This window comes from Ictidomys tridecemlineatus, chromosome 7 (assembly GCF_052094955.1).
Source record: "Ictidomys tridecemlineatus isolate mIctTri1 chromosome 7, mIctTri1.hap1, whole genome shotgun sequence".
NCBI lineage: Eukaryota > Metazoa > Chordata > Mammalia > Rodentia > Sciuridae > Ictidomys > Ictidomys tridecemlineatus.
The window spans coordinates 11,366,541-11,380,385 of NC_135483.1; the positions used below are offsets into that span (position 1 = coordinate 11,366,541).

At 34.8% G+C, this 13,845-nt stretch overlaps 1 protein-coding gene across 15 annotated transcripts in view; it reads left to right on the forward strand.

Moving 5' to 3' along the window:
- The window catches only part of Cyrib (CYFIP related Rac1 interactor B), a 118,906-nt gene that overhangs the window by 64,616 nt on the left and 40,445 nt on the right, over window positions 1–13,845 (forward strand). For 6 of the 15 annotated variants that reach the window (XM_040293663.2, XM_021724178.3, XM_078016717.1 and 3 more), the window contains 2 exons: window positions 5,248–5,286; window positions 5,490–5,508. The exons of 3 other annotated variants lie outside the window; for them this stretch is intronic. Coding sequence is in view for 2 of the 12 variants with exons in the window: in XM_078016717.1 (XP_077872843.1) it covers window positions 5,248–5,286; window positions 5,490–5,508 (58 nt within the window). In the remaining 10 variants the exon portion in view is untranslated. Of the gene's footprint in view, window positions 1–1,753; window positions 1,811–5,247; window positions 5,287–5,489; window positions 5,509–13,845 lie in introns of those variants that run through there. 6 more of the 15 variants (XM_040293664.2, XM_078016718.1, XM_078016720.1 and 3 more) reach the window with 2 other exon arrangements.

Genomic DNA, 13,845 nt, shown 5'->3' on the forward strand with positions numbered 1-13,845 from the left:
TGGAAAGCAGTATGGAGATTTCGTTAAAATACTTGGAATGGAACGACCATTTGACCTAGTTATCCTACTCCTTGAGTTATACTTAATGGACTTTAAAAAAATCAGCATATTACAGCAACACAGCCACATCAATGTGTTTAGGAGCTCAATTTACAATAACCAAGCTAGGTGCCCTTCAACAGCTAAAGGAATAAAGAAAATGTTGTACATATACATAATGGAATATTACTCAGTCATAAAGAAGAATGAAATTACAGCATTTGATGGATGGAACTAGAGAATATGATGCTAAGTTAAATAAGCCAGTCCCAAAAAATCAAACGCTGAATATTCTCTTTGGTATGTGGCTGCTAACCCACAACAAGGGAGGGTAGGGACGGGAAGAATGGAATTTCATTGGATTAGACAAAGGGGAATCAAGGGAAGGGAGGGGGAGGAGAACAGGAAAGACAGTAGAGTTAATTGGACATAACTTTCCTATGTTCATATATGAATACATGACAGGTGTAACTCCACATCATGTACAACCACGAGAATGGGATCTTAATTAGAATAAGTTGTACTCTATGGATATATGTCAATATACTTCATTGTCTTGTGTATCTAAAAAGAACAAATACAAAACAATTAAAATTTTTAAGCCTTTAGTTTCTTCCTTTCAATTTTTAACTCTGACTGGGAACTGCAATTCAGTGTTCAATACAAATAGAGATAGTGGATGACGATCTTTTCTCACTTCAGATTTTAAAGAAAAAGTTTCTAGATTCTTTCCATTAAGAATCATGTTTATCATAAGCTTTTTGGTAAAGGTAGTTAACCTTTTATTATTTCTATTCTTATTTTACAAAGTGTTTTTTATAATCACATGTGAGTATAGCTTTCATGAACATTTTCTGCATCTTTTGAGGGAATCTGGTTGCTTTCTTTTAATCTCTTACTGATGTGAAAACAATTTTTAGATATTCTGAACCAACCTTGCATTTCCAAAATAAGTCAGATTGTATCCTATTTTAAAACAGCTTTTTAATTTGGACAGTAAATTAAAACTTGACATAATTTTGGATATCTGTATTTTTAGCAGGATGTATAAATTCAAAGATGTATTTATTTGCTCTATTCTAAAATTCACCCTGGGAGAAATGTTGTTTTCATTATATGTAAAATTGTAAAGTTCTCTTTTTCATTTGTCTTTACCTGTCTTTTGTTCCAGTCCTTTAAAATTAAATCATGTATGCAGATTTCAGAAGGAATTGTGAGCATACAGAGTAGATAAATGGACAGTGCCAAAAACACTATTTGTATCTTAATTATTTGAATTTGTAATTTTATAGCATTTGAAATTTGTTTTACAGAACATATCTTAAATTTATGGAATCTTTAGCTCAACCTGATAGCATACAGCATCTGCTATCAGAATGCATTTTGCAGTCTTTGCATTTATTGCTGTACATTGCGAAACATACCTAAGTTGAAATATCAAAAAAAAATGCCTATTGTAGAATGTTTAGTATTCAGGGCAAGGTGTTGACAGCAACCAGGAGATCCAGAGTAAGAAAGTTCTAAGTTATGTTCCCAAGGCCAGGTGATCATCTTAAACAAGCCCTTGCCTCGTTTCTCAGTTCTGCTCTCTGTTATTATTATTAGTAGTAGTAGTACTGGGGATTGAACCCAAGGGCACTTTACCACTGAGCTACATCCCTAGTTCTTTTTATTTTTTTTTTATTTTGAGAGAGGGTCTCACCATGTTGCTGAGGCTGGCCTCGAACTTATGATCATCCTGTCTCAGCATCCTGAGTCACTGGAATTGCAGGTGTGTACCACCGTGCCTGGCCATAAGTTATTTTAAAAGGAATCATTTTAAATTTTAAAATAAAAGTTAGAGAGAAAGTAGTATTTGAGTTATAGAATTCACATTTACAGAAAGGAATATTATTATGTATTAGAGTTGTTTCTTGGAAAAAAGAAATCTTTTTCTTCTCTCCTGAATTTCTTATTTCCCTTGCCTACTTCCTAATCAAGACCTTGGGCAAGATACTTAATCAACCCTTTGAAACCTCTGATTTATCATGAGTGAAAAGGGGCTAATAATTTTATCTTACTAGGTTTTTAGGCTTCAAGGAAAAAGAAATGCAGAGTGCTGAGCAGTGTCTCAAACAGTGGGTACTTTTGAAAAGACAACTAAGTAGAAAGGGATAATTATACTCAGTATTAGAGATTTCTATTGAATGTCTGATCTACAAAATTCACACATGACTATGTGAGGCCTTAATAGAAAAATGGGAAAGGACTAGTTTATACAAATATGGGGGGAAGTGTCTACCACATTAGTAGTTAAAAGTCAGTGTGAGCTGAAATGGTTGGCACATGCCTGTAATCCCATCAACTTCGGAGGCTGAGACAGGAGGTTCAAACCCAGCTTCAGCAAAATTAAGGTACGAAGCAACTCAGTGAGACCCTATCTCTAAATTTTAAAAAATATGAAATAGGGCTGGGGATATAACTCAGTGGTTGAGTGCCCCTGAGTTCAATCCCCAGTACCAAAATAAACAACAACAACAACAAAAAAAACCCAAAACAGTATGAAAGAAGGGACTGTGTGTGTCGGGGGACTGTGTGTGTGTGTGCACATACCTACAGGCACACTTTTTTCATGTCAAGGATGATGTGAGATTGACCTTTGTCAGGTTCAGATGACATTATAAACTGAATGATGTGTGGATAGCAGTTAAGGATTAGGTATCAAGACATTGATGTATTCTAAACATTTTTAAGTTTTTTTAACAAAGATTTATGTCGGTCATAGTGAGGATAATTATGCAGAGTGTTCATGTGGTCTTCTGCATAGGGGTGCCACATCTGTGTATGTCAAGTACAATGTAGACATATCACTTCTGAGATTAGGGCTGTGTGTGGAGATTCTTGGCCTTCTGGGCCTGGTTCTAGCAGCTGCCTGGTGCATAAATGCATACTGTACACATGGCATGTCAGGACTCAGGAGAGCTTTGTGCGTATACTCTGACCACATGGATATATATATAGACTTGAGCTCTGGGCACCCCCTGGAGAAAAAAAATCAGAGACCTGATCGGGTCTCTGATTTTTTTTCTCCTCCTCTGACACCCCCAAAACCTACCCTGACACACACCTCTTGCCCTCTATTCTGATAGATTCAATATGGATGTGGTAGTTCCATCTGAGAAAGTTGGGGCAAGACTGCCTGGCACTGACTTAGGTATTTTGGTGCCTAGATGTTGAAGGATGTAGACAAAATGAAATTTAGAGCAGAAGTTTCAGATGGATGGTTCATTCATAGACTGTCTAAAATCTGAAATGAATGTCTAGCACTGCATCCCCTGCATTTTCGGCATGGGATAATAATAGCAATGACACTGTGCCAATATATGTGCATGAAACACACAAATATTGATTGCCTTAGTTAGCATTTCTATCAAAGATGGCCCCAGCCAACCTTATATGCATTTAACTTTGCAACTTACGTCCTAGAGCCTCTTGAACACAGAAGAAGTGGTAGATCTAACGCTGCTCATCCATCTGAATCTTCAGCTTTGAGTTAATCAGAGATAATAGGTGGGAGGATTTTAGTGAGAGAGTAGGTGGAATATTGAGTGTACAAAAGAGAGTAGTGGAAGAGGGCATCAAAGTTTTCAACCTAAGCAACAGAAAGGAAAATGTTATCACTTGAGAGAGGGGAGGTCATCTGTAGATCAGATTTTAGGAGGGAAGTTGAGAAATTCAGTCTCGGACATGTTAAGTTTGAACATCTCATTAGAGATGCCGAATAGACAGTGGCTGTGTGAGTGTGAAGTAGGAGAGAACTGTCTAGACTTCACATGAAGTGCCTCCTGACAGAAGCCATTTCCTTCTTCCCCAGAATCAGAATGTTTAATCTAGAGGAGCCTAAATTTTGCCAATTCTACTTCCATCTGTTGTTGTTTCTTAAAAACTATAAGAGCATCACTAACAGCTCAGCCTTTTTATTTTATTATTTTATTTTGTTGTTGTTTGTTTGTTTGTTTTGTGGTGCTGGCTATTGAACCCAGGGCATTGAACGTGCAGGGCAAGCACCCTACCAACTGAGCTATATCCCCCACCCAGCTCAGCTTTTAGAAGACTAATAAGATCATTTACCATCTTAGAAGATAGTGGCCCCTCAAGATGTTACCTAATGTATGAAAAGATTTCATTTTGCCTAAAATAATTTTAGGCTTTGAGGTGGTAAAATCAATCCTAGAGAGGAATTTGGGATTTACTTGAAGTTTTGCCAAATATGCCTCTGGTAAATAAATACATTATAGATGATTTTCATGGAGTAAGGATTTTAGTACCTGTGATAAAACTGGTTTCTAATATATCAACACTAAACGAATTTAACCTGTGCCAAGAATGTATAAGCATGACTTTTCTGATAATTTTAGGCCCATTTTCAAGAATAAAAAGGAATTACTAGTTCTTTTATTATCCCTTATTTCATAAATTGAGAATTATGTATTTTTCTTGGTACACTTATTGGTCTTTGGGCATCGTGTAAGGATGGCATCTAGGTTGTCTCGTCATTTGTTTCTTTTTTTTTTAGAGAGAGTGAGAGAGGAGAGAGAGGAGAGAGAGAGAGAGAGAGAGAATTTTTAATATTTATTTTTTAGTTCTTGGCGGACACAACATCTTTGTTGGTATGTGGTGCTGAGGATCTAACCCGGGCCGCACGCATGCCAGGCGAGCGCGCTACCGCTAGAGCCACATCCCCAGCCCTTGTTTGTGTTTTTCCAAGACTTAACATGGTACCTTTCTCTCTCTCTCTCTCTCTCTCTCTCTCTCTCTCTCTCTCTCTCTCTCTCTCTCTCTCTCTCTCTTTCTCTCTTTGCAGCACTGGGGGATCAAACCCAGGGCCTCACACATGCCAGGCCAGTGTTCTACCACTGAGCTGCATTCCCAACCCTTTTTAATTTTGCTTTGAGGCAGAGGATCTTGATAAGTTTCCCAGGTTAGCCTTGAACTTGTGATCCTCCTGCCTCAGCCTCCCAAGTAGCTAGGATTATAGGTGGTAACAGAACACGTGGGAACATTTTACTCTTAGTAGGTCATCTGTGAACAGTGTCTGAGTTACTCTAAGGAAATAAATATGTATGTACAGAACCATTCATGAGCTATATTTCTAACATTTGCTATATAACTCATTTAAAAGTATAATAATGTTTTAGACTTTCTTCCTTTTTTTCTTTCTTTAAACAGAAAGAAGGACAACAACAGAATCACCAGCACTGGCTGAAGGTAAATATGTCTTTGGGTGAAATGATTATCTAGATATAAATGTAAAATTATGACTTAAGTAAAAACCTACATTGATTAGATAAAATTTAAGGAAAATGTATATTCAAATACTAAAACTGTCATTAAGAAATACTCTGTTATTTCTGACTTTAAAAAGGAAGTAGTGGGGGAAATTAAATTAATTTGCACTCTTTTCCTTACAGCTCTCTTTCAATAGGAGAGGTATGTGTTTTCGTTGAATTCCCTTGTAAGTAATTTTAGCTATCACCTCAATAGTTCATCAATAAAGGTTAAGCTCTAGTTTTCATACTTTTAAAAATGTGTGTATTTAAATTCCCCAACCCCATTGGAAACTAGAAATGAAGACACTTTTACACATCATTTTAAAGAATTCTATTATTGGTTTTGGTCCTTATAAGTAAAGTTACTAAACAGTATATGTAGTTACTATTAAAGCTTCCTGAGCACCTAAATACTTACAATCCTGCACTTATTTTTCTGCTCCAATTATTTTTCTTAAAACATGTTAATAGGTATTCAAAAATGTATATATTTTTTAATGGTTGTACTTTGTGTTCTTCAGGTAAAAACAATCAGTTTAAAAATGTCTTCCTGTGTTCTTCTAGTCAGAAATGGGATACATATTTATAGGGATATATATATATATATATATATTTTAAAACCAGCCTGTCGTTTTGTTAGAGCTGATAGGATAGTTAATTATGATGGTCCCTGAAAGTTGTCACTGCTTTACCTACTCTGTGTACCACAGCACTTAACCAGTTTTGGTGCCAAGGCGCTCTTTGGTGAGGACCTAGTCTGGAGAATCCTGTGAATTCTCCCTAAGAATGATGATTCATGATTATATGAAATAAAATACATAGGATTAAAAAGGAAACCAGTTAGCTTAAAGCACCATTAACACATATTCAAAATATAAATTTGTGGTTGATGATGTATGTTTGTTACATTAGAGTATAAGGTTTAGGAAGGATTTTGCTACTCACTGTAATTTTAAATAGTGATGAGCCTGCAATATTTGTAATATAATATGAAGATACCTATAATTTCCATTAAATGACAAGTGCATAGATACTTAAAATATTACTGTGGTTTGATGCCGTATTTTAAAGATGTTCTCAAAAACTGCTCTGCCAGGGTTTTTAAATTAAGCCCCACTATTTCACTCATCATCTGCTTTTGCCTAAGTCACCAGATTTCACTTCAGGAGTTGGAGGTACATGATTTATTTTGTGCTCCTGTTTTCTGGCCTTTCCCATACCTTCACTTCCTTTTCTCTTCCTCTTTCTTTCTCAGCAACTTTGAACAAATAGTAAAAACATTGAGGGTAGTTTAGTGATTTGAGTTGGGTATGGTGGTGCATTCCTATAATCTTAGCTACATGGGGGAGGAGGCAGGAGGATTCCAAATTCAGGGTGTGCCTTGGCAACTTAGCAAGATCCTACCTCAAAACAGAAAATAAAAAGGGCTAAGAATGTAGTTCAGTTATACAGTGTCCCAGGGTTCAACCTCCAGTACTAAGGAGGGAAAATTAGTTTTTTGATTTGAACTTGAATATATATAAATAATTCTTGTTTGAAAAATATATGAAAATGTAAAAGCTGTAGTAATTAGATATCGTATTTAGTTCAAAAAGTTTATATGACATACACATATTGTTTTTTATCTTCATTATTTGAATTCATTTAAAATTATCCCCAGCACCATAAAACAAGTAAAATAAAGTGATATTAGTGTATTCCATTCTTACTGCTAAGAAAATAACTTTTTGTAGAACAGCTCTTTTGCTTTTTGTTAATTTAAAATGAAGTTTTATTATTTAGTCAATGTTACCAGACCTTGTCATTTGAATAATTACGGAATATTCTTTTTGAATTTACTCAGGAATTTTGTCTCATCTTCAGTTGAAATAAAATAATATTTTTAAAAAGACTATAAAGAAAATTCATACATTCGGCTGTAATTAGTACCTCCTTGGCAAGATGGGAAGGTAATTCAGTGGTAAAGAATATGGTGGGAAATATTGTTGTCTAGGTACACTTTAATATCTTAGCAATAAACATTTGCCTGGTAACCTTATTCTTGATTTTCTTAACCTTTGTGGAACTTGAATTATTTCTTAGTAGGTAACACAGTCTATATCCTTACTCCTTAATTTATAAAGCTGCATTTGTTTCATTTGTTTTAAAGTCACTCCTTTTATAGGATGTTTTTAATTTAGGTATTCTCTTTTTAAAAGAATAAACTTTTTTGCTTGATATGTTAATTTATTCATTCAGTAAAATCTTCATCAAGACTGGCTGTGTGACAGAATGTCTGCTAGAGGCCAAAGTTTCAAAGATGAAAAAGATGTAGATTTTTAGAGATTTAGAAGAACTTTTCTAGAAAACTTATCAAGGAACTGTTATACTCTACTATTCACAAACTGTTCCAAAGAATATAAAAAGCATATACATATATGCTTTGATAGCAGAACCAGAGGGAAAAATTATAGGTCAGTCTCAGTTGTGAAATAATCCAAAATGAAATATTGGCAAACCAAATCTAGAAATATATATTTTTTAAATGACCAAATAGGTCCCAGGATTACAAGGATGGTTCAGTAATCAAAAATGAGTTCATGTAATTTACCATATTAATAGATTAAATGATAGAATGGGTAGTGTTAAAAGATGGCAGTTCTGTCTCAGAATGATATGCACATTTAATGCTAATCAAATAAAAATCCCACCAGAATTTCTTATAGAAGTTGACAGTCACATGGATGATAAAAAGTCAAGAATAGCCAAGGCAGTTTTAAAGAATTAGTACTTTAATAAGCACAGACCACCAAGAAAAGAAGAATTAGACTATATCACATGTAAACAATGACATGAGACTAGGGAAAGGAAGCATTTGCCTTGTGCATAAGCATCAAAAGATATGTAGGAAAGAAAAAGGTGGTAAATCAGTCAGAGTTGAGTTCAGAAAACAGAACCACATAGAAGATTGGTTACAAAAGTATTTAAAAGACTGGAAGAGTCAAAGGGAGAAGTACTATGCTGGAATCCATAGGTTGTTCTTGCCTCTGATTAGGGAATTGGATATTGGTATCACCCTATTCACATTGCTTTAGCAACTGCCAGCCTATTCTGACCAGAAACTTGTCAGATTGAGATAGCCTAACAGGAACTCAGCTGGCAAGGATGTCTGGAAAATGTTTATGGATTGTGAGTCCCAGTTTTATACATAGTACCAGTATAGCACCAGTTCTCAGGCATAGCAATACAGAAAGGTAGACATGGGGCTGAGAGATAGTAGGAAAACAGTTGGCAAAGGGAATAAATATGCAATTTACAGATGGCCTGTGTACATATAAGAATATGCACAGTTTTAAAGGTAATGAAGCAAGTGTAGATTAAAACAGTGAGATATTTCACAGTCTGTAAATTAAAGCTTGAGGCTTTATGTGTGGGAAAGAGGAAGTATTTTACCAGTGGAACAATGAATTGATAGAAGTAGTTTGGAGAGCAGTATAGCCCCACCCAGTAAATTTGCAGCTACCTTTTCATTTTATAAAGACTCTTGTATGTGGGGCACAAGTGTATGTGGCAAGTGTATGGATGTATTAGACATAATTTGTTAAGAGTAAAAATGGAAATAACCTCACTATCAGTAGGGAGAATGAACAAATGATTTTTTTTGAATAATGGAATTGTAAATAATGGCTAAAATGAACAAACATGATAATTCTCAAAAAAATCATTGAGAAAATCCAGTTTTTAGAAAATTAAATACAGTGTTTCATTTATGCAAATTGAAAGCCAGACCAATATGGCGTTATTTAAAAAATACACATAACTTTGTATTAAAAAATCTTAAAATGTTGGAAGCACACTTTTAAGATACTGATTTCCTTAAGATATCGAGAAAAGTTAGTTGGGAGATATTAGGAGACTAATTGCACAAAAAAATGGAGAGGTCATTTGAAGCATAGCCAGTTCACTCCCTGTATCCACAGGTTCACTATCTGGATTCAACCAATTATGATAGAAAATATTCAGAAAAAAAAATCACATCAGTACTGTACATGAACTGACTTTTCTTTTTCTTTGTGGTTCAATAAAAATACAGCAATAGCTATTTACATGGTATTTGCATAAATAATCTAGAGATGATTTAATATAAAAGGTTGCATGTGAATAATGATGTAATTTGAGCATCTATAGATTTCAGGGGATGACTGCATGGCAAAAATGTTATTGCTTTATCTGAATGATAGAGCATATGAATATTACTATTTTTTGTCCCATATTTGATTCTTTTATCTTTGAATTAATGCTTAATTTAAGATATGATAAATAAGAAAGAATTAAGAATCAGCCACTCTAGGAAACCTTTACTGATCTTAGCGAGGCTGAAGTAGGTTATTCCAGAGAAATGTGTTCATAGTGTCCTTTGCACATTTTACTATGGACAGATGTCACACCATCTTATCTGGTCCTTTCCATTTGTCTCTGAATTCCTCAATGTCGAATATTTAGCATCTATCACTGTGATTGGCAGACAGGTGATAAGTAAAAGTTATATGATTTCAAACAACCACTGACACTGCCAGGTGCTGTAAACACTAGATATAAAAATGTTTGAGGTTTTGTAAATGGTAAATTTATGAAAATAGATCATTCAGGGGCTGGGGTTGTGGCTCAGTGGTAGATCGCTCACCTAGCATGTATGAATCTCTGGGTTCGAAGCTTAGCACCACATAAAAATAAATAAGTAAAATAAAGGTATTGTGTCCAGCTACAACTAAAAAATAAATATTTAAAAAATATTGTGGCTCAGCGGGAGAGTGCTCCCTAGCACGGGCGCAACCCTGGTTCGATTTTCAGCACCACATAAAAATAGGGCATTGTGTTGTGTCCATCTACAAAAAAATATTCTCTCCCCCCCCCCAACGCACTCTCTCTTTCTCTCTCTCTCTCAAAAAAAAAAAAAATAGATCATTCATGCTTTGGAGCATGTATATTGGGAAGAATACAGGATTGAATTCCAATCCAAGCTTTTTGAATGAACCAGTCTCATGTTCTGTTACCCATCAACAACTTCACATTTTAAAATATTTTTAATTATTGTTAAATACAAAAGAATGTATATGCTCTCTGAATTATAAAACCTGAATTTGCCAGTAATTGAGGAATTAGAATATTATTTGTGATTTTGAAAGCTGTGCATTCCTATGGTTATCTTCCCCAGAAATAATGATATCTTTAATGTTATTTAATTTAATGTTATCATAATTTTCTATTTCGTTTCCTTACTCGGAATTATGTTTCTACTTTTTATCTGTTATATAGCTGAACTTAATTTATTTGTGAATATCGAATGTGAACTTTCATAAGCAATGTCAAGTTCTTATTCCAAAATGGTCATACTAGCAGTATTCTCATTGTTTTTTGTCTCTTTCATTGCTCTATTGAAATATATAAAGGAGTGAAACTACTTTAAAATGTTTTATTTCCAAGTTAATCATCTTTAAAACTATTGGCATATATTTGTTTTGTAACATGATATTTAAAGAAAGCCATAATTCAAAGCAGAATGCTACTCCAACAAAATAAAAAGGGGTAACAACTTTGAGCATTACTTATGGCACTGGATGGGTAGCCAGGCTGTTCTTTTGAATTGTTGACATGAAGTAAAATTTATTATTAGTTTGTATTCATGGATTTAAAATGGTTTTAATTATTAAATTAATAAAGTGAATTCAAGATAATATTTTGATTATATTTTTCAAGACAAAGCTTTGTACTAAGTACTTATAAATTCATAATTTTGAGTTTTGTGTTTGTTTTTTATTTTGTTTGCATATCCCCATCACACACTATTCTGAATACTCCTCTATTACTTACCTTGGGACTTTCTTGCTACTTTCTACTCAGACCCTTTGTTTGTACCTGATATAGCGATTGTAGCAGAAAACATTTATGTGGTTTCATGTTCTATATTGGCAGCTCTGATGGTAATTTGTATTAGTAGTTTAAATTTTAAATGACTGAGGCATGAAAGAGTACAGTAATCTTTGAACCACACCCAGATGCCATGACAGTCTGATATAATACTATTATTGTGGTTCACTTCCATGTATTGATCTCCTCGTTTATTATGTTTAATGTACATGACCTGATATCCTATGGAATTAAATAGTTGAAATAAGATTTTTTCATTTTAAAGTACAAAGTGTGAGTGCATCCACTAGATGTCAGCGTAGGAAAGATACAGGATAGCATGTATAATTGTAGCCAGAAGCAATATGAGAGATTTAGTCTAACAACTGAACTGACTTGTGTGAAGTCACACAGTTTGTGAGAGTTAGGATGAGAAACCAAGTCTTCCAATTTTTATTCCATTTTTTGTTCATGTCACATTTCTTTAAGACAAGTCGCATATTAACTGTGTGTACTTTACTAGACTGAAATGAAAATATGTTAAGAAATCATAGTGAAATTTTAATTGTACTATTAAAATCCAGGAATACCTGAATCCTGCTGTCCTTGTCTCTTCCTTTACATTTCGTAAAGGAAGGAGAATTGAAGGCTCACTTTATTCATAGCTATACTAGTACCTGAAAATAATGGTTTGAGAAAAATGGTATAGTTAAGGATTAAGCTGCTCTCTGGAATTTCTCTGGTATCAGTCAGATTCTAACCAAGAAAGCAGAAACCATCTAGGCATTTTAAAACCGGGCTTGATATTTGAATTTATTTATAGAAATGTTGGAAGCCTGAGCTAAAGAGGAAGCTAAGGTAACTTAGATACTAATGGAAACTGCAGGAAGCAAGTTATTTCAAGGGCTGGGGGAACAAAAGGAAATAAATGGATCAGGAGAATGTAGGAACTTGGAGGAGGAACCCTGTAGTCCTGGATGCTGAAGCCTGGGTGGGGGCGGCTGCTCTACACCGCTGCTGGGAGTTCCACAGGAAACCAGAGCCTTGACTCCCATCCATCTTGCTGTGGGAAGACTTTAGGATAGTACTTGACAAACAGAAAGAGGGGTGTTTTTTTTTTTTTTTCTTCTCACTTTCTAGTTTCCTTTTCTTGACATTGTCTTTAAATGGTGGTAGTGCAGTTTCATAAAAGCAGTTCAGTAAGTGCATGCAGTTTTTGAGGTTAATGGTGTCTGGTGGGTTTCAGAAGCAGAGATTTTTAAAACTTACTACTATTCTGGCATGTACTTGTTGCTTTTAGCAACCACTGAAGGAAGAAATGTTCATCTTTAATTAAACCTTAGATCTAGAAAAGTGTCAACAGAGTGATGTAACTGGCTTATAGGGTAGCAAAGCCATAATGACTACTTACCTTTCAACTTTGGTTGCATCTTCCTAACTATAGTGTTTTCTATAGAGTGGTTTGATCAGAAGAATCTTTTTAAAATGTATTATATATTTCTGTAATTACACTTTAAAAGTGTATCAATTTGGTAACTTCAGGTACTCATTGAAATTCTTGTCACTGGAAGGTCTGTGAAAAGAGCATTTCACAGCAGGAGAAAAGCAGGTACAATGATTCTCCAAAAAGAGGGGCCATTAGAGAAGCTTCAGGAAAAACATTGTGGTTTTATGGAGATGAGGTCAGAGTGAGCCAGAGATAGGTCATATAAGGTTTGGGACTTGATAAGGGTTTGGATTTTATTCTGAGTATGGGAAGGTATTGCTTAGTTTTGAGCAAAGGAAGGATGTGATGTGGTCTGGTTTATATTTATGTACTCTTAGGTTTATAAATAATATGTCTTAGACATATCTATATATAAGTAAATACAAATATAATAAATGATAAATCTATTAATATGACATTGACATAATTTAATTATTATGAATATGATTATAAATTATATTACTATAATACAATTATATAAGTAATGTCATATTTGTGTGTGTGTGTGTAGGATTTTTTTGGGTGGTGGTTCTAGGGATTGAACACAGAGGTACTCAACCACTGAACTGCATCCCCAGTCCTTTTTATTTTTTATTTTGAGTCAGGGTCTTGCTAAGTTGCTTAGAGCCTCACTAAGTTGCCAAGATCAACTTTGAACTTGGCATCCTCCCGCCTCAGCCTCACATGCCACTGGTATTACGAGTGTGTGCTACCACTGCCAGCTGGTTTATGTTTTTAATAAGATTGCTTTGCCTTTTATAATAAGAAATTGTAGGAGGCGGCAAGGATGACAGCAGGGCCCCTGTTAGGACACTTGAAGTAATCTGGCAAGAGGTCATGGTGGCAGAGATCAGGAAGGGTGGTGTAGCAGTGGAACAGGTGAGACATAGTATCCTTTAAGCTAATGACAAAAAACGTATTGAGAAAGGAAGGAGTGTTAGTTATGTCAGATGCTCTGACAGGTGGTATGGTGAGGAGTTGAGAATTAATAGACCATTGGAATTGGCAACATGGAATTAACTTGGTGGCCTTTTCACAGCAATTTTAGTAGTGTGGGGTTGGGGCAAAAGCCAGGTTGGAGCAGGTTTAAAAGAGAATGAAAGGAGAGGGAAAAAAAAAAAACAG